A 24,489-nucleotide genomic window follows, 5' to 3' on the forward strand; every position below is an offset into this window, starting at 1 on the left:
GTAGCCTACTATTAGTTTACATACAATAAGCAAATTAATAGTTACATAGGTGGTTATGTCAGTGTCTAAGAGACTGTGTAAGTGTCTGAGTATGGGTGTATAATAAATGGTTATATGACTGGCTGTACGGGAGAGTGACTGGTTGAGTAGATATGTGAGTGAGTGTATTAGTGCCTCTGTGGTTGTGTCGTATGTGTAACTAGTTGTGTGGGTAGGGGACGGAGTGTGTAAGTTACTGTATGGGTGTCTAAATGATGGGTATGTAAGTGGCTGCATGGATTGGTAACTGGCTGTGTTAGTGGGTGTTTGGGTGTGTAACTGTGCAAGTGGCTCTGTTAGTGGTGGATACATAAGGGCTGTGTGAACAGATGTGTTGCTGTCTGACTGGGTGTGTGAGTAACTGTATGGTTTTGTAAATTGGTATGAGAGTGGCTGTATTGGTGGGTGACTCAGTATATTACTGGGTGTGTAAGGGTGTGTGTTAATGCCTGTCTGAGTGCTGGGTACATGAATGTCTGTATAGGGGTGTAAGTGGGTGTGACAGTGCCCATATGGGTGTGTGAATGACTGTGTAAGTGGACTTATAGGTAAGTAAATGGGTATGTGAATGATTTATGGGTGTGTGACTGATTGTGTGAGTTAGCCACTGTCTGGCTATATGAGTGATGAGTACACAAGTGCTTTTGTGGGAGTGTAGCAGGGTGTGTAAGTACCTGCCTAACTGTGTGAGTGGGTGCAAAGTATGTACTATCAAATTACATACTAAAAGCAAGCACCTATATCTAAATTCACACACATTCATTCATACTGGCTAAATAAAAGAACTATTTTCAGTATAGCATCATCTTCCTCCTTTGCTGATCACTAGGGTTTTAGTTAATGTTCTCATCTAGCCTCACTTCTATTGTGCCTTTTACTGTAGTGTTTAGAAGCTAAACAATTTATTTCAGCTTCTATACACTGATAGTTTGTTTTTTAAATATAATTTTTTATATTACAACCAAATTCACAGAGCTATAAAATCTCTTTGCAATTTTTATACTTTTATTTTAATATCGTTTTCCACTGCAAGTCAGAAATATGGCAATCCTCCTCCACTCTCAGTCCAAAAGTACCAATAACAGCAACCCTTCCCACTGTGCTTTTAATCATACTCCTGTACTTAGAAAATCACAGACTTCGTTTCATCTATCATTTTTGTTATACCACTTCTAAATGGTCACTATTTTTAACCCTTTCCATGTTTCCTTTAAAGAAGCCCAATTTATTAGTTTTTTTGCAGATCTGCTGGGCTTAAGCACCACCACCACTCCCCTCCCAACCCCATGTGACCAGCGGTTGCTTCGCAGATCCATGCAAAAGCCCTTAAAAGAATAAAAAAAATCTACTGTTAATGCTTTTCTATAATATTTTTGTTTTGTAAAATATTGTCATTTACAAGACATATACTCCCTACGAGCCATTTTCGTACACCAGTCTGCTTTACAGTTTTACACTGCAGTCTTTTTTGTTCCCTTCCCACCACATTGTTTTCGCTCAGTTTCCATAGTAACCCTGTTTCCAATAGCCTCTGCCTACTAGTAGGTCACAAGACTTTATCTCAACAGCATACTAGCTTTACATTAACGGTAGCAGGTTTGGTTGACTGTTTGCAATTCCAAGCATATCCAAAACAACATAACTTTTTTTATTTTTCTGAAGCCAATCACAGAGTTAGTTACTTTTTTTCTTAAAGTCCCTACCTAATTTTAGTTCCCAGCACATCTCCACCTTCCAATCAAATGTGTTCTTTTATATTTAACTTGCTGTCCTCCATTGTAACTGCCTTTCATCTTCAAAACGGCCTAATTATGCTGCTGCCTTTCCGGTGTGCTACTCCTGCTTGTCTCCAAAATGGGTAGAGATCTGGGCCATAGTTTGGTGTTTTGGTCCAGAGAGAGTGATAGAAAGAGTGGCATTGACCTAGACCTAAGTTTACCTAATGTAGACATTACTTGGGATGGTCAGAGAATGGTAAAGAGGCATCAGTTGCTGCCTTTGGTTTAAGGTATTGCAGATTGCCAACATCCAGACCTCATGAATGTTGTCTGTGGCAGCAATGACCTAGGCGCAATTACTGGGGTAGTACTGGAAATTGTAATGAAGAATACCTTTGCTAAATTAATGTCACTTTTGCTACATACTGCCTTAGTGTTTTCCAAAATTTGCTAAAGACTTAAGTGGTTATCCCAATTTTGTACCCAGGAAGAGGAAAACAGGAAACATGTCAATAAAGCTGTTTCTGCATGTCTCCAAGATCACATGGGCTCTATATACCATAACAACTTACGCTTCAACATGGACTTAATATATTGAAAAGACGGAGTGCATTTAACAGACATAGGCAACATGGTGTTCCTCAACAACTTAAAAGACTCCATCCTCTTCTATGTGTAGTTATCATCTACACACCATAAACACACAGGCTGTGTTCAGAGCCAACCCTTTTCCCAAACATTGTTTTTTTTGTTTACAAATTCTTTTTTCTAATTTCTAACCTGGATCCGCTTCGCATCCTCTGCAAAATAAGAGGTCTGCAGGCGGATCCACAATGCAAAACAACAATACAAAGCCAATAGCTCTTGTATAGGTGAGACCTATTTGCTTTGATGATGCTTGTTATGAAAGTCGGAAACCACGATGGGAGCACACTGCTAGCCTCTCCTCCGGATCGCCCCTCAGCATTGTGGTATATGTAGTGCGTATAACTTGAAGAGTTTCGGAAAAAGTTTGTGTGTGATTCACCAAAGTTGGTGCAAGTAAGTACTTAATATTTCCAGCATCTCTAGACACGAGACATGGCTCGTGTTTCGGGATAGTATCCCTCATCAGTAGAGAAAAGTTCTCGGGTGGTTGAGAAGGCCGCCAAACAACCGTCACAGGCCTCGTTGCCTCTTAGGCGCGCAGGTGCATCTCCAAGTTCGTCAGCTTAGGGGCTCACGGGAGCCCTTTAACAGGAAACCACGATGGGAGCACACTGCTAGCCTCTCCTCCTGATCGCCCCTCTGCATTATGCAAAGGGGCGATCCGGCGGAGAGGTTAGGAGTGTGCTCCCATCTTTGAATACTTCTAAGGGCTCCCGTGAGCCCCGTAGCTGACGAGCTATTGGAGATGCACCTTCGCGCCCGAGAGGCAACGAAGCCTGTGACTGTTGTTTGGCAGCCTTCTCAGCCACCCCAGAACTGATCTCTACTGATGAGGGATATTATCCCGAAACACGAGCCGTGTCTAGAGATACTGGAAATACCAAGTACTTACTTGCACCAACCTTGGTGAAACACTTACAAAACTTTTTCCTAACTCTTCAAGTCATACGAACTGCATGTACCGGAATGCAAAGGGGCGATCCGGCGGAGAGGTTAGGAGTGTGCTCCCCTCTTTGAATACTTGTTATGAAAGTCCCCTCTTTACGGGGATTGTGAACAGACATTTTTGATAACATGGGTTTCTGACACTTTGGGTCCACATTACTTTGGCTTGCTTTTCATGTTGCTATTGCGTCCTCCTCTCTCACCCTACAAAGTTCTGTTGATAAGCTTGTAAAGCAAAGTTTGTATGAAATAAATCAATATTACGTAAATAGGGGCATAGTGTCCATTGTGGGGAAATGCGTTTGTTGAATTAGCTACCACTGTCTGACGCAGAGAGCATCTAGACTGAGCCCTTCACCAGCCAGAGGACAAAGGGATGGTCCTAACTGGAGATGTTTTTGGTACTTAGTACTTGCAAGAGGTAAAGCTCTGATTTTCTATCTCGCTGACCAACAGATTACTAGTTTCTGGCAGTTTTAAGCTGTACAGTATTCCAAGGTATGCTCCAATTCATTTAATGAGTCATTCTGTAGCATTGCATTAAAGAAGCTGCAAAATGTTTATAGAAGACACATTGAAACAAAAAAGTGAGGATTGATAAGTGTCAGGCACCCAATTCTGGTTTTCATTTCAGTAGTCACTCTTGAGCTGATGAAATCTCAACACTGTATTGTCCCCTATATAACTTTTTTCGTACTAAATCAACAATAGATTCCCGATTCCATTTTTTTTTTTATCTCTAGCATTTTAAACGTCTTCATATTGAATGGTTTTTTCAGTTACAGGATAAGCGTGCCATTGACATTCAGTATTAAATTACATGTGCATTTAACTTGTACTCATGTTTTCAGAGGTTCCTCTTTGCTATCTGTGAAAAGACACTTATACTGCTTATGCCTGCAATGTATCTGTTTCATGTGGGTGTGGCATCCTTGTATTGCTACACATGCAGTACCTTTTTATAGGGTAGGGTAGATTGTGCTTCTGCTCTGTCTGTTGCACTGTTGCTTTCTGTTCCTTTTGTATTTGTGAAATGCTTGTTTTGCTGGTGCTGCATGTGTGATATACATGTTGTGTGTGTATAGAAGCTTATTTCTGCTGTCCCAACTTCTATTATGTATGAGAGGTGAGCTTGCGCAACTGCTGTTGGTCATGCTGGCCCTAATCCGTATTAGCATAGCCTTGGCAACCTTTCCACTGCGAATATATTTGCTTGTACAGTGCTTTTTTAAATTGTAGCTTTACTCATGGTGCCTTAATGATGAGCAAGCAGTTTCTAATTTGGATATTTCCTTTGAGTACGTCTAGTTTCTGGTTATATAATCCTTTGGAAAGACTACTCATAAAGAAGTTTAGAGTACTCTCATTAATGCTGCTATAACTTTAAAATCTTATAGTTGGAATTACCTAATTTTATGTAATTAATAAATACTTTCTAGAAAGGAATACAGGATGCTGCAGTCTCTGATGTCAACACGCAGTGACTAAGTATCAATGACAATGGACAAATAAGACATTTTAAACACCATTCCAAGCCCCCTAAAGCCCTTAATGGCTCTAGAACAATAAGGGCTTATAACCATAAGAGTTAGAATCTATGATTTCTTTATCATAACGATTATTAAAGCTGTTTATCAATGCTGCTATAACTTTCCAAAACCATATAGATTGTTTTACTCAATGTAATATATTCACAGTTTGTATTATGGTATACAAGAAACTGCTGTTTTTTTTTGTTTGTCTTTACATGTAATGTAATCTAGCATGAGTTTAAAAAAAATCACGACTAATATTTCGTCTGTTTGTTATGACTGGAATAGGTTAAAATGAAAATGGAGTACCAGCAAAAACAGATGAAGAATGAGAAAAGCCCTCGAAAATCCAGCATCACCCTCAGTTCCTTCCAAAGAAAATGCATTCAAACATTCCTGAAAGAGGAGTAAGTGAAAATCATGCATTCTTACCTGCATACTTTTCCATAAATACATTGTTTTTAATTACTATTTGAAAAACCTCTCTAACAAATCCTTAGTTGAATTAGATGCATATTCGGAAGGTATATACTTGGGACTAACACACAAGTATCTATGGGTCTAAAAAAGGCATTGTGCTATTCGTGATGCAAATCAAGCCACTAAACAAAATGAAACCAGAATGAAAAGAGAGAGGAAAGGTGGAATAGTATGATCCTAACCTAACCTAACCTAAACACTTAAGGATACCCATCAGTCACCACTCTGTACCGCCCTTCATCATTTGGGACTCCTTGTAAACCTTGTTATAACGAGCTATAAGTGATGTATGAGGATAAGTTGGAACATCCTCCATCAACAGGATAACCCGCTAGATAGTCATCGCACTGATGGTCAGTGGTCTTTGTGGTAATAGGTGACTGATTTGCAGTGCATATAAAAGTGAAAAAGTGTATTATAATTAGGTGAGAGAGCGACATGTTTTTTATTCTTGTTTCTGCTCACTCCGCCAATATTAAAAACAGGATTAAGCAAAGCAGTTTTCAACAAATAACTGCCTAGATGGTATGTAGGTCAACATGTTTCAGCAAATATCATGGACAAAGTTGTCCTTGCCTTCTTCAGGACCTAAAACTGCTAATGCTACTGCAATGTGCAAACAGAAATGTGCAAACAGAAAATGCAAAAAGGTGCAAAATCATAATACGAAAAGGAACATGATCACCTGCAATCCTAGGTGTCTGCTATCTTCCTGTATGTGGATCATTTATACCACTAGTGAAAAGCAAGGAGACATAGTGTAAAAAGCCAAGTATGCATCAAGATATGAACAAGCACTAAAATAAAGTGTTGAAAGACATACCAAACACTTGACACCAGAATGATGTATTTTAAACCAACTCATTTATGGACTAATTATTCTTTACATTGAGGAACACACTATCACTTTAATGTAAGCAGACTCCAGCTTACCAGTTGCACAGGTGATATGAGCCTCACCCCACCTGGCAGCAGCTCAGGAAAAAGGGAAGCACCGCTCTAAATAACAAGCATTTGCAATGCAATAGGTCACGCATTAGGAATGTTTGAGCTATTGGTATTGTAAATGGCAAAGTTTTTATTTATGTTTCTTTTTTTTTAAATAGCTAAATTAATAGCTTCGTCATTTACAATGCCAATAGTTATAACTTTCGCAAATGTGATACCTATAGCATTTGTAATGCAATATGTTTTGTATTTACAAACCGCGAGAGGACAAAAAAAAGCTCCGGACCACCGCCTCCTCCCAGGCCTTCAAAAGGGACCTCAAAGTTCTCCTCCTCCAGAGACACCTCCAAAAGTAATTCACGTCCTCTTGCTATTTGTGAGGAAGACTTCCCACTACTGATAATTTCTACTTTCCATGATCATGGAAGTGCCTTCCCAGTGTATGCCTGTGATTGGAGGGTCTGCCTTTTTGCAGTATTTTCCATGTACTGGTGTTCACTGCCCTTTTGTAACATGCACACACCACTCTGCCCTTGCAACACACGGCTGCTACCTCTCACATGTCTTTGCCTTTGATACTTGCACAAGTGCCACCTTGCCCATGTAACGCTTGTTCCTGAGCCTGAGTGTCTAGCACTTATTGCAGGACTATACCTCTAATTATACTCTGTTTTCTCTTATAACTGCACACTTGTCACTTTCATTTCCTCTTGTGCACTTTTGACTACCTCATGTATTTTGGTTGCTCACAATTTTTACTCAAGTATTTTGTTTGCTCACGATTGTCACTATTACCTTTACTACCTCATGTATTTTTGGTTGCTCATAGTTTTTACTACCTCATGTATTTTGTTTGCTCACAATTGTCACTATTACCTTATGTAAGTAACATATGTTTTTGCAACCTGTTCTTTTGTAATGTTTCTCATTATGTTTCATTTCTGTTCCTAATGTGAAGCGCTCTGACGCCTTCGGGTAAAGTCCGCGCTATATAAAAATGCATAAATACATAAATAAATAAATACCGCCTTCGGGTAAAGTCCGCGCTATATAAAAATGCATAAATACATAAATAAATAAATACCGCCTTCGGGTAAAGTCCGCGCTATATAAAAATGCATAAATAAATAAATAAATAAATACCGCAAATCAAACATCCTCGTCACTCTGCCGGCCTGCGACCAGGAAGTCAGGCAGGCCGGCGCGACAACCAGAAACAGGAAGTAGGAGGGCGGGAGCCTACCCCGCCTCCCACGGAAGAGCCGCGATTGTTTGGAGCACCGGAGCAGGCAGGAGCCTACCCTGCGCCCCGGTGCCGAAGGAGGGAAGAAGAGTCCTGCTGCCGGGCCCTGCAGCTGAGGAGAGCCGCCGCACGAAGGAAGCCGGTGAGTGGGTTGCTGAGCTGCGGGGGTAGGAGCATGTGTGTGCGCGTGCGCGTGCGCGCGGGGGGGGGCGGGCTGTGTATGTGTGTGTGCGTGCGTGCGTGTGTGTGTATGTGTCTTGGAGTGCGTGTGTGTGACTGTGGGGGAGGGGGTGTGTGTGTGAGCGAGTGTCTGTCTGCGCGCGCATGTGTATGGCGCGGGACGCGACGTGCGCGTTCGCGCACACGAATCCAGGCTAAAAAAGCTCGTACACCCTCTTGTCCTCCTTCCCCCCAGACTGATCGCTATACGTCTCCAGCTGGACACATGCATCCGCTTGCGGCTGCATTGCCAGCGAGACCCAAAAAGGAAACAGAAACACATACCGTCAAGTAAATGTTTCCTATTCTAGGGTAAACAGTATCCACTTTTGTAAGACATATAAAGTAGGAATGTCAATGTTAAGCCAAGCCTATACAAAGAAAGACGAGGCAATAGCAACAGCCTTTATCAAATCACACGTCTGTGTCGATGCTCATGTGTTATGGACAATGCGCTTATTCATTATATCTGCCTCGTACGGGGGAGAAGATTATGATAATAAGCGCCACTCAATAGCATCTTATTCCATATACGCTTTAGACACTGTAAACCCGTGTCATTTCACCGACAACGTGTTAACGCTGGCAGCATCAAAGAAAGGGGTATGGAAATCGTGTTGCCAGCACTGTCTAAGCCGGACGCAGCCCTCGAAGTCACGAGTTTGCTTCTTTAGTGCACTGATTCGCTTTGCAGGCGACACAGGCGGCATGTTTGGGCAGCAGAAAGAAAAAGGAAAGGCAGCTCACCTCTCCGTCGGTACTTCACGCCGGCATCCGAGCCGACTGGGGAGGTACCGATAAGGAAGAGGTCCTCCATTTTATTGTGCTCCACCGACCATTGGCTCACCTGTGGTCACGTGCCGCTGGTCATGTGATTGACTCGGCGTCACGGTGTAAACACTGACAGCATATCTACATGTTAAAAGGAGGACGGAAAAATACTAAGGTCTCAAAGGTAATTGAAGTATTGCCATGAAAAACCTATTTAGAAGTTCTGACATTCTCGGAAAAAATATTTGCGAAAAAAATCACGCGGCAGATCTCGCGAGATGTGTATTTCAGACCAAGAATCATGGGAGTTGTAGTAGTAAGACGAAAATCTCTGCAATAATGCGAGATGTAAGTTTCTAAACAACAAATAAGGAAAATATATATATTTAGCAAAAGAAAAAATAAAGAAAAACATAAAAATATTTTATAGGGATAGTAATAAGATAACCTGTGCGGTGATGCTCGCGAGATGTAAGTGTCAATGCACAGCATCTTGGGAGTGGTGAAGATGAGATATTAAGAAATGAAGCTCTGTGCACGAGTATATCAGCATCAATAACACAAGCCCAAATACTGAGAACAAGTATCCACGTGCGAAACGTAGAGCACTAACACTGAGTACACACTGTGGCCATAATGGCCAACCAAGACAATGTGAGCAAGTGATAATGAAATTAATAATTAGCTCGCAAGGAGTGAAAAATCACTCACGAGTAGGGGGTATGCATGTATTGACTGTTTGAATTGCCAATGGTGGTCGCTCAGAGAGAAAAATAGACGCTACATATGAACATCAATAAGGATGTCATATAAGATGTATAGCCTTAATGTCTTGCTAAACATCTTCTCAACAAAGCAAGTCAGTATTAGTAGTAACCAAAATGGCGTAACCAAAAGCATCAAGAGTCAATCACAGGGTGGACCAGGGAATTTAATCATTTAATCCAATTCTGTCAGTACCCAGTCTGTAAACCCATTTTTGCTCCCTCACCAGTAGATACCTAGTGAGATCAGTGACATGGTCTGGAATAAAGGACGGTTCTAAAACCGTCCACTGGAATGCCGAAGGGTCATGTCGTGCTTCTAAGAAATGACTGGTAAGTTTGGTCGCCTGTCTCTTGCATCTTATGGTGCTTTTATGTCCAGATACTCTGATCTTGATTTTCCGTGTAGTCATCCCTACATACTTAAGCCCACAGGGGCAAACAATCAGATATATCATCTTGTCGCTATTGCAGTTAGAGAATCTTTTCTGCAACCAAGGTCTGTTAGTGCCAATGTCGATCTCCAGAGATTTTCTGGTTTGGGGGCATGCTGAACATGAACCACAAGGGTGGTGACCCACAACCGGAGGGAGATCCCACATGGTACCCAGAACCCTAGGTGTCTTATTCCTGGGTCTAGTGTGTACTATTTGGTCTCGCAAGTTGGGACCTCTTTTGAAGGAGAACAATGGAGGTAGAATTGACTCATGGCCAGTATTCAGTATTGGCCAGTGTTTCTTAACTATTTTTTGTATGTTATTTGACAGTGTACCAAAAGTATTAACAAACGTCAATCTCTGTAAACTCTGTTTAGGTACTGCAGGTTCCAATAGTGCTTGGCGGTTGTTGTTCTTGGCACGTTTGAGTGAGCGACGTACCAATTTTGGTGGATATTTTCTAAGGCACAATTGTTTCTGTAGTGCAGTGGAATGTTCCTTGAATCCTGTCTCTGTCGATCAATTCCTCTGTATTCTCAAAAATTGCCCATAAGGCAAGTTGTCCCTAAGGGATCTGGGGTGATGGCTATCGTAACAAAGTAAGGAGTTCCTGGCCATGGGTTTCCTATACAACTCCGACTGTAAGCCATCAGGAGTAGAAACAATAAGCAGATCCAAAAAGGCAAGCTGTGCCCTATCGAATTCAACAGTAAAACTGAGGAATTCATTCCTGTTATTAAGCCATGAAAGGAAGTCTTGTAACCCATCAACGCCACCGCGCCATATTACCAGGACATCATCGATGTACCTTTTCCACAACCGGATTGACTGAAAAAACGGGTTGATGGTGGTGAGTATTTGTTCCTGTTAAAAATGATGTACGTATAAGTTAGCTAGACTTGGGGCAAAAATACTGCCCATACTGGTACCTGATGTCTGGAGGTACACAGTGTCTTCAAACCTAAAAAAGTTTTCTTTCATGGCAAGTGTTGCACAAGCCATGATGAAACTAACAGGAGTCGTTTTTGTTTGCAAGGCTTGGGAGACATTTGGGGTAATTTTAACCTGAATTTCTCTGTTTTCAAGCACTAGCCCCACCACCGCCCCCATATAGTGAATTAGGAAGGGAGTAAAGTAGGGTGAGATCCTGTAACAAAATGAGTATTTTCTGCAAAAATCTGTTCATTTCTACTGCATATCAATTTCTTAATAGATTTTTGGTTCCGTAAAACAAAAAGGACCAGTTTTAGCTGGTTATCAAATTGAATGGGTCAGCAAGTTGGTCAGATATTTACCTGGAGAATAAAATGGTATCTTTGTGATTACTCCAACATCCTTAAGTGTTCAGTGAGAATAGGAACATCAAGGACAAGTATTCTCAGGTTTGCTATATATATTGGTTGCAAAGAAATGCACATCACCTACTTCCTGCAGAAAAGGTCCTACTGGGGCCCAGCCGCAGTATTTAGGACCTGGACATTGTTGTTTTAAAGGCCACATTTTGGGGAATGGACTCCACATACCTTCTACCCTGTTCTTACTACATCTCCTGCTTCGTAGCGCGACAGCATTCATTCACCCCACTGTCCTTGCCAGCATCAACACAGAAATGAACTGGCACCAGGGCCTCTCGAGGTCCCCAGGATACTACTATTTTTTTTGTTCTTCACCTTCCTCTGCGTCCCTTGGACTATTTTCTAGTGGCGTAGTGACAACTTCTGAAATATCCCTCTTGTTTCTTGTGCATGGCCGTATTGCCTTTCACCACATTTTGTGTTAATATATATCACAGAAAGATGGAATTGCACTTTAGAAAATTGTAAAGAAAGCACAACAATGAAATATGATATTAAACTGAGCGTACTCACACAAGAGCATGAGTTATGGTAATTTTTGAGCAGATCAATTGACATTTTGTTTTAAATTTGATTTCCTAAGTCTGCCGCATTGTATGCCTTTTAGCTTTCCTGTCGATATCAAGATCATCTAATGGTGCAGGTCTTAAACTTATGTGTGCACAGCTCACATATTGCTAGTCTTGCTGAGGATTCAGGCTTAACCACCATTGAAGGAACTAGAGACTTGTGATGCCTTCAAGCTGGAGCTAGAAGGAATACTATAGTCTTATTCACTTTTCACAGAGATAAAGAGGGCATACCTAAATTAGACAGAAATGGCTAGAGCTGTTTAATTGACCCCTTATCCTTCTGACCTATCTTTGTCTCCCACCCAAGAAAGTCATGATCCATGCTCATTCTGGAATAAGTTTGTTTACTATGGAGGATGTCTGTGTCTAGACCCCTTTCATGTAGACTTATTCGCAGTTTAGGACTGGCGGTCACAGGGCTAGAACACATTTTGGGTATAAGCTATTTAACCAAGTGAATTGTTATGCAACATTCAAAGTCAGCACCGCCTAACAAGATTAAGTTCCTCTAAAGAGCTGTAACTAATCAAAACGTCATGTTATCAGAATATTTCACTGAAAATTGAACTGTTCAAAATGTTTAAATGAAAAGAGAATACCTCACTGAAAATTGATCCGTTTTTAGTGCGCTTTACAAACCCCTGATTGAAGATTGGAAAAGTAAGTGAAAGAAGTAAATGGTAGATGCAGCTACCACAATGATTTGTGGCCTTATTGAATGGAGCCTTACTGAAGGCACCTGAGAAAAATGTGGTGCCCATTTGCTTGAACCCTGTCACAATTTGTGTCTGTTCACAACCTGCAGCCCCAACTGTTCTAGGCAGCTTTTCTGTACCTATGTGAAACCCCTCTACGTGTTCATTGTGTTTCTTCCTGGGTCCCTTCTTTGTACAGAAGATGTGCATGATGTTCCTCTGGCCCAAGATTGTAAGTTCTAAGCTTGGGGTTTTTCCAGTAATTTTGACTCTTCTCCCACAATATTGGCGTTTGGGTGCCAATAGTTTCCAAATACAGCTCTTGTACATGCTGCAATTCACTCGCTTTAGAGGATGCAGATTCTGCAGTTTCCACTTTGATTCCCTCATCCTCTACTTGCCAGGGCACCCAGTATTGAAACAATATCTGCAGTGCTATTTCAATTCAGAAATATGTTCTGATTCTGGCTTTCTTAGGTATTCTTGGACTGAGGTTTGTGGAAGCCTCAGAAAGTACATTAAACAAATGTTTTAAATTAGGATCCCTTTATACAAGGTCATAGATGCTTGAGACTTCTGCTCAGAACGGCGGTTCCCCCTCAGAGATGCCTATATGGCATGACACTGTGTTCACACAAGAGGTATAACAGAGTTAAATTTGAGGCGCTAGTTTTGTTTGATCATACTAGTTTGTTGCAAGGGGTCAGCTTGACATAGTCAGCTCACCATCAGTTGCAGCATAAGCTTAATTCACAACAAGCAGTGCTAGCTTTCCAATGAATATATATTTTGAGAATGAGCAGAGAAAGCTCCAAGGTGACATTTGGGATTAAGGGTAAATAGCATGTAAAATCTGCTACTGCAGGAACTTCGGAGGTGCAGAAGATGCCCAAACAGGAGTGGAGTCACTGACCACCTGACTTCTGCATTTCTGACAGCTTGTCATCCCAGTTGTTTGGGTGTGGCCGAGTTGCTTCTTCAAATAATTACATTTATTTAAATAATCGCAACGTTAGAAGTTAAAAAAACACAGTAGTTGCCATAAATTCATATAATTATTGAGCTAGGGTAGGATAGCAGCTAAGCTTAGAATTTCGGATACATTGTAATGACATACCTAAAGAACAGAAATCCCAACAGTAAAATAATCCTCTCATGAATCACTATCGGGGATTATATTAAAACTGATGACTAGCATAAATTAGCTTCTGATGGATACTGCTAACCACAGATTCCTTCTCTTTAAATTCTCCCCAGGCACCATATTGGATCTGGAAATCTTTTCTCCAGCTGTACTCCTATGTGTCGCTAGGAGGAGCCATGCAGCTCCACGTGGCTCCATACTGCCACGGAAGTGGAGATGCAAATAAGCACTACACCTGCGAACTGACATCAGTTCTTTTCTTTCTGCCATTTCCATCAAGGATCTGGAGCTCTGCTCCCAATTTCGTTGATCTTCTGACTACTTCTAAAACTGAATTTCAGTGTCCTAGGAAACTATCTCACCACTCAAAACTAAAGGGTTCAAACCATGACGCAACTGCAGAAAAAAAATACCCAGCCCCTTAATGTCTGCTGTAGCGACACTGACCTGCGACAATCCCTTCCACGTTGATGCCACTGGCACTTGAAGAGGATTCGGCACCTTTACAGATTGTGAAACACCGAAACACTCATTCTCAACTGATGTCGTACTGAGACTACTAAAGTGCAATCGGTCACCTTGCACCCGGAGTCTGGCCCAGTTCCTCTACCAGAGCGTACACGCCGGTAAAAGCAATATTATGTTTTTGCCTCTGATTCAGATCAAGGGGCATCCCAGGAGTAGGTGATGATTTGGTGACTGGAAGGGCTTCCCCCTTCACTACACAGATGATGCCTTTTACATGGGTTTTCAAGAGGCCAGTGGTCTGAACACTCCGTCTGAGGCAGAATTTCATTCAGGCCACCACTAAGATTAAATCTCTTTCTTTGTTGTGGTGGTCCAGAGGGCAGCCGTGGGTCAGGATTTGCATCTGCCCCCAGTCAAGACCAAAACAAATGTCTGACCAAACTTTTGGTGCCTGATCTAGCTACATCCGAACCCTTTTTGCCTTTCAGGGAGTCCCTCACTGATATCTTGATGATCACATCCCCGTTCACCCACAAATAGACAGATGACCAAGTATCACAGACTGGCTCCTGGTAATCCTGATTTTTCTTAACAAGCATCCTATTTCTGAGAGTTCAGGCCTCAAAGAATAAAGTGACTTCTGGTACATTCCCCACAACTCCTCTGGAGGGGGGAATTCAAGAGGATTGGGGCTTTTGGCAATCATATGTTTTCCTGTGCCAGTCCGGTACTGTGGTTGGTTAATGCTGATTGCTTGCTGAGTCATACACATGCTGTGTGCGACCTTGTCAGCATGATCTTGCTGGTGGAACCGCAAGACCTTAGTGCCTCTTTGCCTCAAATTTGTCACTATGGACAGGACGCAGACACATATGTTATCCAAGCTGTTGTAGATACCATTGATTGCCTGGGGAGGGCTAATTGTACTAGTGTTGTAGTTTGTCAGTATGCATGGATGTGCGCCACAGGATCTTTTGGCAATGTACAGATGTCCCTCTTGTATATGCCTTTTGATAGGTCACACCCTTTCGATGAAAAGGCAGACTGTGCTGGAGTGCTTTAAAGAAAGAGCTACAGCAAGCCTAATGTTTAGGCAAAAACAACCTTTTCATCACCCTAGCCCTTTCTTGAGGTATTGGGACTGGCAGGCACCGGGCGGGCCAGGAGGGGCCTCAATCATTCCATTCCTCTTCCCTTGCTGCAACAGCCACCAAATCACTTTAGGCTGCCCTTAATGGTGCATGCTCTCCCAGTGTACTGGCGGGATTCATCATTTCCCCTCAGGGGATGGGTGGAGGATGATCCATTACATTCAACAAATGGGTCTTACAAATCGTTCAACATTGCCCTGCCAGATATTCCCCCAACATCAAGTATTACTCTCCAAGAGGGCTGGAAAAGGGCTGTTTTGGACTTTGGCCTCTGAATACCTTTAAACAGAAGGACAGTTTCAAAAAGCTCATGTTGGCCCAGATCCTGTCTGCTGTTGACCCAGGCAACTAGATGATGTCCTTGGACTTGTGGAACATGTATTTTCATATAACTATCCTGCAGACCCTCCGACTCCATCTGCAGTTCAGAGTTGATCAGTATTATTTTCAGCCTGCTGTGCTACACTTCGGCCCCACTAGCATCCCTCTATGTTTATGAAAGAGATGGTGGTTGTCAGAGTGCACCTTCGAAGGTTGGGGGATACCAGTTTTCCCGAACCTCGTAAACTAGCTGTTGAAGGCAGGATCGTAGCAATCAATCGTGGACATTCAGGCAATCCTAGGTCTCTGTACAAGCAGATCTGAGTATTCTTGGTCTCTTAGCCTCCTGCAACCGTATCTATGCCAGGTGACACACATCTTTGCAATGGATTTTGAACTTCCTGTGAGCCCAGTATCAAGAAAATCTGACAATGTCATTAAGATCTCGGAAGAGGCAGCTCATGATCTGAACGCAGTTAGTCCAACTGTAGGCCCCTCTCTCTTCCCCATCCAAAGCCGATTGTAGTAATCTATGCTTCCCTGCTAGGCTGGGAAAGTTGTCCGGGGGAGGTAGACATCCGTTGATTCTGGTCTGTGACAGATACCAAGCTCCATATCAATCTATTGAAGTTGTGTGGCTTTGATGGCCTTCTTGCCGTCCACCAAGGGGAGGCTGATACCCGTTCTCATGAGCAACAAACACCACTATCATATAATATTGCAACATGCGTCCTGTGAAAGGAGGCGCTGCACCTCTCAAGTTGGTTGGAAGCCCAAGCATTTCCCTGATAGCAAACCACCAGGCAGGACCCCTGAATGCCAGAGCTGAAATGGCAGGGTCTGGCAGATCAGGAGTAGGCTTTTATATTCTAAGATGGGCCCTCCCGGAAACTGGGAACTTTCCCTGCCTGATCTAGTAAGCCCATATATGCTGAAAGCTGCAAATGTCGCTATCCTTGGAAGACCCCAAATGTACTACCGGCAACATGCGTACTGCTGCCCTTTAGGACCCTCAACTTGAGATTGTGCAATCATTGCCCCCCACATGTTGCCGGCACCTTTTAGATCCATTCTTCTCTAATCTATCTTACCTAAAAGTGCCCCCCCCCCATGCCCTTTAACTTTGTCTGACCATTTTTGCAGTGCCTTTTACCATGGAAACTACCTTCGCCCTTTCTCTGACTCATTTGGCCTCAGAACGCTTAACCAGGAACTGGTCTAAAATGAACGTTCCAATTCTTAATAAACTACTCTGCGATTCTAGTCCTGGCCTCGTACTGATTTCCATCACTGATCAGGACCATGTCCATAACTGGCTTATGAGAGCAGTGGAAAAGTGTCCCCCGCTCTCGGCTAAACACTCGAGGCGCATCCTGCTCCTGCGCCATGGTTTAACAATGCACTAAAATGCGAGAAAAAGCTATGTATGGTCTTAGAAAGGCATTGGAGCGAATCCTACATGAAGATGCCAAATCTTCTTATAAAAATGCTTTAACAACTTATCGCAGTCTCTGTAGATCGGCCCGGGTCAAGTTCTACTCTCAGAAGATTTTGAAGGCCCAAAACTGTAAGAAAACTCTTCACGGTGGTAAAGCAACTCTCTAGCTCTCGACAGTTGACGCCCTCCCCAGTTCTCTCCCATAATCAATGCGAGGCACCTGCTCTCTTTTTTACCAACAAAGTTGCTAATATACACTCCCAGCTGTTGAGTAACCACTCGCAGGGAGCTAAACTGGACATGATTGACCTGTCCAATACCAAGCAGAACCCCAGGTTCTATCTCTGTAGTCGCCCCTTCACAACATCTGAACACTTGGGCCCCTCTGGACACTGTATCTTTCAACTGTATCCTTCAGACCATCAAATCAGGCTCTCCTCTTGACCCCCTCCCTCCCCAACTCCTGCGTCAGCTGGACCCCTCCTTACTATCCGTGCTAATCCATCTCCTTGACACCTCTCTGCAAGAATGGATAGTCCCCCAAAGATGGGAACACGCTATAGTCCTTCCCCCTCCTAATGAAAGCGAATCTGGATCCTGCCAACCTCTCTAATTTCTGTCCCATCTCTCTGCTTCTCGTCTTTTCTAAAATGTTGGAGAAGCATGTCAACGCCCAACTGTCTTTCTTTGTGGAAACCCAGAATTTTCTCCATCCCTCCCAGTTTGGGTTCAGGGCAGCCTCTACTGAATCCACCCTTCTGGAGGTGACAGAAACACCAAGATACCACTTAGACGAGGGTGATACTGTGGCTCTCATCTTCTTAGATCTTAGCGCTGCATTTGATAGGGTGTCCCACCAGATTCTCTTGGGGGAATTATGGAAACTGGATATTGAGGGAGCAGCCCTGAAGTGGTTCCATCCTTTCTCAAGGACCGGACCTTGCAGATCTCTTCCTCGAGGACTGAACCTTTCAGGTCTCTTCCTTGGCCAGGTCTAACTCTCACAATTCACCGTGTGGAGGGCACAGCATTAAGCCCTGTTATGTTATGTTATGTTAATTGGGTTCTTCTATAGCGCAACGGCTACTCCCATAGGAGTGTCCCGGCGCTTTGGCGAAGAGGACCTTTAATGGAAAGGAAACATAACTGCAAAAAAAGAACATCACAATTCACTAGTAAAAAGCCAAGTTTTTAATGCCTTTCTGAAAGACATCAGACTGGGGGCCTGTCTGAGAACAATAGGAAGTTCATTCCAAGCGCGCGGGGCCAGGTACTGAAAAGAACGCCCCCCTTGTCTGGTTCGTTTGATGGATGGAACGACCATTTTAGACAAGGAGGCAGATCGCAAAGCTCTGCTCGGTTTATAGAGAGCAAGACGCTTTCTAATATACCTAGGACCCGAGTCATGAAGGGCCTTGTAGGTTAGCGTCAGACTTTTAAAAAGAACCCTCTTGGCTATGGGGAGCCAGTGCAATTCCTTCAGCAAGTTAGAGGCACTAGCTCGTCTAGGGAGTCCATAGATAGCCCTAGCAGCTGAATTTTGGACAACCTGGAGTCTCCTTACAAGATATTTAGGGAGACCTAAATAGAGGGCGTTGGCATAGTCCAGGCGCGACCCAACAAGTGCTTGGACAATAACCCTTCGATGGTTCACAGAAATCAAGGGGAGAAATTTCCTGAGCATCCGCAGGATTCCAAAACATTTCCCCGCAAGACAGGCTATTTGAGGTCCAAAAGTCAACTCATTGTCAACAATAATACCAAGGTTTTTAGCCTTGGTACTAGCATTAGCAGGAGGGAACAAATCCTGTGGCCACCAACTTTTCCAGTTTTGCTCCGAGACACACCCAAAAAAAAGCAGCTCCGATTTATCGGAGTTGCATTTCAGGCCGTGTCTTTTGAACCAATCAAAGACTGCTTCTAAGCAGCCTCTGATACGGGTCCCATCAAACACCTCGTTCTTGTTCTGAGTAAACAAGAGCTGGGTGTCATCAGCGTAAGACACGATCTGAGCGCCAAACAACTCCGCAACCTCTGCAAGGGGGGCCATAAAGATGTTAAAAAGCAGGGGACTAAGAATAGACCCCTGAGGGACCCCCACTTCCAGGGTTGTCATGGCTGCGGAGTGAGGTGGCGCCCAGATCGTTTGTCGACGGCTGGCTAGAAATGATTTGAGCCAGTTCCACACCGTCCCCCTAAGACCACAATCCCAGAGTCGAGTTAGGAGGGTATCATGGGGAACGGTGTCGAACGCCGCCGACAAGTCTAACATGACCAACATGGCCTTACCTCCCGAATCTAAAACCTCTCTGATGGCGGTGGTGACTTCAAGTAATGCGGTCTCTGTGCTGTAGTTCGCACGAAACCCAGATTGAGTACTGTGCAACAAGTTGTTATTCTCGATGAAATCAGAGATAGATCGGTGCACGTGTCTTTCCGCCACCTTCGCCAGAGCAGGGAGGAGAGAAATAGGCCTATAGTTGGCATGTATGATGGGATCCAAAGTTGGTTTTTTTATTAGTGGAAGAATAAGAGCGCTCTTCCAAGCCTGAGGGACTATGCCAGAAGACAATGAGGAATTAAGAATGGAATTAATGGGACTATTTAGCACAGGGGCTATTTTGTTGAGACAAGAGACCGGGCAGGGATCTAGAGGGGAGCCCGATTTCAAGCCTGTCAAATGGTCTAATGAGGCAGCAAGACTTAACTGCGGGAATTCCCAAAGAGTGGGATTTACAGAGGAGAAGGCATCAAGATCAGTACCCAGAGGCTGTTTGGAATGAGTTGCAAGAGCTGCTTGGATAGAGGTTATTTTGTCTACAAAATAATGTGCAAGTTCATTCAGCCAAGGTTCGGAATGAGACTGAGCAGAGATGCCTAAAGATGGAGAAGTGAAGTCCTTAACAAATTTAAAAATCTCCTTACAGGAATTATCAGATTCGTCTATCCGACGTTCAAGATAGGATTTTTTCCCACTCCAAATCATCTTGTGATAGGATCTGGTTAAGTTTTTAAACTTTTCTCTCTCAAGAGGATTGTAGTCTTTCCTCCAGGTTCTTTCTGCTCTCTTGCAGTTTTGACGAGCTTCTCTAAGCTGAGATGAAAACCAAGGAGCGGAAGGACGTTTGTTTCCGGGTTTAGAGGCTTTCTCAGGCACGAGATCCGCCAATATGGTTGTGAGCCATTCCGTGTAAAGAGGTAGGTCGACTTCCACATTACCAGATAAAGTGCAAGGTGAACGTGCCAAGGCCTGAAGTAACGTCTCTTGAGATAACCAATGAAAAGGCCTGGAAAAACGTTTAGCAAAGGAAGTGGGATTAAGTCTATTGTTCAACATATATATCCGTCCTCTAGCAGAGGTGGCTGAACACGCTGGTTGTCCCCTTTTTCCTACGCAGATGACACCCATATCCTGTTCTGCCTTTCTCCGGTGAAGGGTCATGGGCCCTCTGACCTTAGCGCAGGCTTGAGCAAGATTTTCTACTGGATGCAGCATAATTTGCTTAAGCTAAATGTGACCAAAACCGAAATCATGATTTTAGGCAAAAGACCGGATCTCTGTGGGCCACAGCACTGGTCCGCTGAACTGGGTGCCCCATCTGCTCTTTCTAACAGTGTTAAAAACCTGGGTTTCATCCTGGTAAAGTATTATCCGTGAAACAACAAGTGGCCAAGGTGTTGTCCACCTGCTGTTCTGTGCTTAAGTGGATAAAAAAGATCGATGATCCAAGCCCGTGTCATCTCTCGCCTATACTATGGCAATGTCTTATACTTGGGAGCCAACAAATACACTATACACAGACTGCAACTCGTCCAAAATACTGCTGCTAGGACCCCCTATCAATTTCCGAAGTATACCTCGGTCTCTAACAATCTCTGTGACCTACACTGGCTGAAGGTTTCTAACCCTAATAAGTTCCTAGTCCTCTGCTATATGTTTAGAATTAAAGCTGGATCTGCTTCTGAAAACCTGTGGTACTTAGTCCATCTCTATCATCCTTCCTGTCCCCTGAGGTCCCCTTCACAGACTCAGTTCACGGTACCAGAAATCCTCGTGTAAATCACCTATCTGAAAGAAACAGGTTAGTATTAGATTCCTTACCTTAGAATATCCCCAGGCGTCAGTCTGGATCCGGAAACTTTTGCGTAGCAGTACCCCTGCGCGTCGGTAGGCGTCGTCTGCAGGCGTCCCCTGCGGCTCCGCGTCCGTCGTCGGCGTCGTGCGCCGTGATGACGTCGCTGGAGTATATAGACGCCGCCTCCGCGCGCTGACGTCAGTTCTTCTTTTCTCCGCGCCAGTTAGCGCAGATCCGAAGAGCAGTACTCCGGTCTTTTGACCAAAGTTTTTTTGATTCTTTCTAACTCTAAGGTGCCGATAGGATGCCCGGGTTTAAGAATTGTGACGGGTGTGACCGCACGATGTCGGTCACGGACCACCACCGACTCTGCCTCCGGTGCCTGGGCGCGGACCACGACGTGGAGTCCTGCGTCGACTGCCGGGCCTTGACGAGTAAGGCTAGACGGGAGCGGTCCCGCAAGCTACTCGAGCTCCGGGTGTCGGCCCCGCGTCAGGAGCGGTCCCGGTCCGGCCGGAGGTCGAGGGAGCGGTCGAGGGAGCGGTCGCGGAGCCACCACGAGCGCTCCGGAAGTCGTCACCATTCCTCTGGTTCCTCAGGTAAGAGGCACAAGAAGTCGGGGTGTCGTCATCGTACCCCCGACTCCCCCCCGACGCGCGCGCGATGCGGCCGGGGGTTCGGGTGGCCCCACCCCCGCGGCTCCGCGTGGGTCGCCGGCGCTGCCTGCTCCATACCCGACGGTCCCTGGGCAAGGCGCGTCGCGCGAGGAGATAGAGGAGTTCCTCATGGCCATGAGGGCGCTGTCTCCTCCGACGGGGCCTACGGCGCCTGCGGGCCCGGTGGTCCCGTCCGGGGGCCCAAGCGGTTCGGGTGCTCCTGCCCCGACGCCGTCGGGTGCTCCGGCCCCGACGCCGCCGGCGGCTCCGGCCCCGGCGCCGCTGGGCCCTTCAGGGTCGACGCCGTCTGGTCCACCGGCCTCTCCGGCGCCGATTCCATCGGGGCAACCCATGGTGCCGCCTCCGTGCGGCGCCGGGACTCCGACGCCGGCTCCGGCCGGCGTCGGGGCTCCGGCGCCGGCTCCGGGCGGCGCCACCCCCATTCCCTCTCCTACTCCAGACGTGGAGTCGGACCGGCGTCGTCCGACGCCGAGTCCGGCGCCGATGGGGCCCATTGACCCCGTGGAGCCGGTCTACATCATTGACTCAGAATATGGTGAGGATGCAGATTATGGAGAGGGTTGGGAGGGGTCTGAGGACCCTCTGTCACGCGAGTGTCAGTACGACGTGGACTGGACAGGTGACTTGGGTGATTTATTTATTTATTTATTTATTTATTTATTTATTTATTTATTTAAACATTTGTAAAGCGCTACAAAGGCCCTTGGGCATCTCGGCGCTAGTATCTGCTAAATTCACCCCTACAGGAAGATGTGATTATTGGTCAAATAACCACGTTTTGAGTTGTTTTCGAAAGGACCATAAGGAGGGGCTGTTCTTTATGAGTAGTGGCAAAGAGTTCCAGAGCTTGGGTGCTGAAACAAGGAATCTTCTGTCACCCCATGAGACCAGTTTGGTACGGGGTACTTCCAGCTGGAAGAGATCAGAGGACCGCAGGGACCTAATAGGCCGGTAGGGAACAAGTTGTTGAGTAAGAAAGGCTGGTCCCTGGTTGTGCAGTGCCTTATAGACAATGCACAGAGCCTTGAACTTAGTTCTGTTCCTGATGGAAAGCCAGTGCAATTCTCTAATGGTGCTTGAGACTGATTGAAATTTGGGGATGTCACCCAACAGTCGGGCAGCAGCATTTTGAATAGTTTGCAGCTTATTGAGAACTCTCTCTTGGGAATTTAAGAATAGAGCATTGCAATAGTCCAGGGTGGATAAGACCAAGGACGTAATCAGGGTTTTGCCAGCTGAAATAGGAAGAAAAGGGAGGATTTTTTTTGACGTTTCCAAGACGGCACTTGCTCGGCGACGCCTTTCGGCGCGAGTGGAGTTGCGGTCTATTGTACGCCTTTCCGCCTATACCACTTCTGCCCAGAGTGCTGAAGAAGATCAGGCGCGACCGGGCCCAAGTTATCCTTGTGGCTCCGGACTGGGCTCGAAGGTACTGGTATCCCGAGCTACTCAGCATGTCAGTCGGTCCCTCGATCCGCCTGCCCCTTCAGGAGGACCTTCTGTCGCAGCAGCAGGGGACGGTCCTCCACCCGAACCTGTCCAGTCTCCACCTCCATGCGTGGAGATTGAGCGGCGACAGTTGAGGCCATTTGACTTGCCTCCTGAGGTTTGTGATGTGATTCTGGCAGCCAGGCGTCCCTCCACAAAGTCGGTATACGCCTGCCGGTGGAATAGATTTGTGGCATGGTGCACAGCAAAGGCTGTGGACCCTCTTTCTGCCCCTCTTTCCGAGGTTCTCCTCTTTCTTCTCTCTCTTGCCCAGCAGGGCTCTGCTCTGGGCACTATCAAGGGCTACCTTTCTGCCCTTTCGGCCTTTCTACGGCTGCCTGATCAACCTTCTTTGTTCAGGTCCCCTATTGTAACAAGATTCTTGAAGGGCATCACGCACATGTATCCACCTGTTCCGTTCGTGATGCCTCAGTGGGACTTGAACCTGGTTCTGACTTTCTTGATGTGCGCTCCCTTTGAGCCGCTTCATTCCTGTCCTCTCCGTCTCCTGACTTTAAAGACGGCCTTCCTGGTTGCCATCACCTCTGCCAGGAGGGTGAGTGAGCTCCAGGCTCTTTCTGTCAAACCTCCTTTCCTGTCAATTCATCCAGACAAGGTGGTTCTGAGAACTAGACCTTCTTTCCTGCCCAAAGTAGTCTCTGCTTTTCACATCGGGCAGTCCATCACCTTACCCTACCCTCCTTCTTCCCGCCTCCGCATCCTTCAAAGGATGAAGAGCGGCTCCATCGTCTGGACCCAAAACGTGCGCTTTCATTTTATATGGATCGCACACGCCAGTTCCGGGTGGATGACCAACTGTTTGTTGGCTACGTGGGTGCGAAGAAGGGAAGGGCGGTACATAAACGGACCATCTCTCGGTGGGTCGTTCTGTGCATCAAAGCGTGCTACTCTTTGGCTCGGAAGGAGCCTCCTGTTGGGCTGAGGGCCCATTCCACTCTGGCCACGGCGGCTACTACTGCCCTGGGCCGGGGAGTCCCTTTGCAGGACATTTGCCAGGCGGCTACGTGGGCCTCGCTGCACACCTTTGCGAGGCACTACTGCCTGGACAGTCAAGTCCGGAGGGATGGCTTCTTTGGCCGTTCGGTCCTCCAGGACTTTCTGGTGTAGGATTGTATTGGTTCGCAGACCCACCACCGGGGTTGGTATTGCTGGGGTATCTATTCTAAGGTAAGGAATCTAATACTAACCTGTTTCTTTCAGATGAACAAGTTACTTACCTTCGGTAACGATATATCTGTAAGAAACAGTAGTTAGTATTAGATTCCTTACCGCCCCACCCATCCTCCCCGTTCTGCGAACTGATACCTAGGGTTAAGGACATCCCTTTCAGGGCCCTAGT

At 45.3% G+C, this 24,489-nt stretch overlaps 1 protein-coding gene across 2 annotated transcripts in view; it reads left to right on the plus strand.

The window, feature by feature from the left end:
- Nucleotides 1-24,489, plus strand: part of NUP88 (nucleoporin 88) — a 362,163-nt gene that overhangs the window by 287,772 nt on the left and 49,902 nt on the right. Inside the window, exon 16 of one of the 2 annotated variants that reach the window (XM_078679698.1) lies at nt 5,171-5,289. In XM_078679698.1, the coding sequence (XP_078535824.1) occupies nt 5,171-5,289 (119 nt within the window). Of the gene's footprint in view, nt 1-5,170; nt 5,294-24,489 lie in introns of those variants that run through there. The other variant, XM_078679699.1, reaches the window with a different exon arrangement.

Source organism: Lissotriton helveticus, chromosome 3_1 (assembly GCF_964261635.1).
Source record: "Lissotriton helveticus chromosome 3_1, aLisHel1.1, whole genome shotgun sequence".
In the NCBI taxonomy this organism is placed as follows: domain Eukaryota; kingdom Metazoa; phylum Chordata; class Amphibia; order Caudata; family Salamandridae; genus Lissotriton; species Lissotriton helveticus.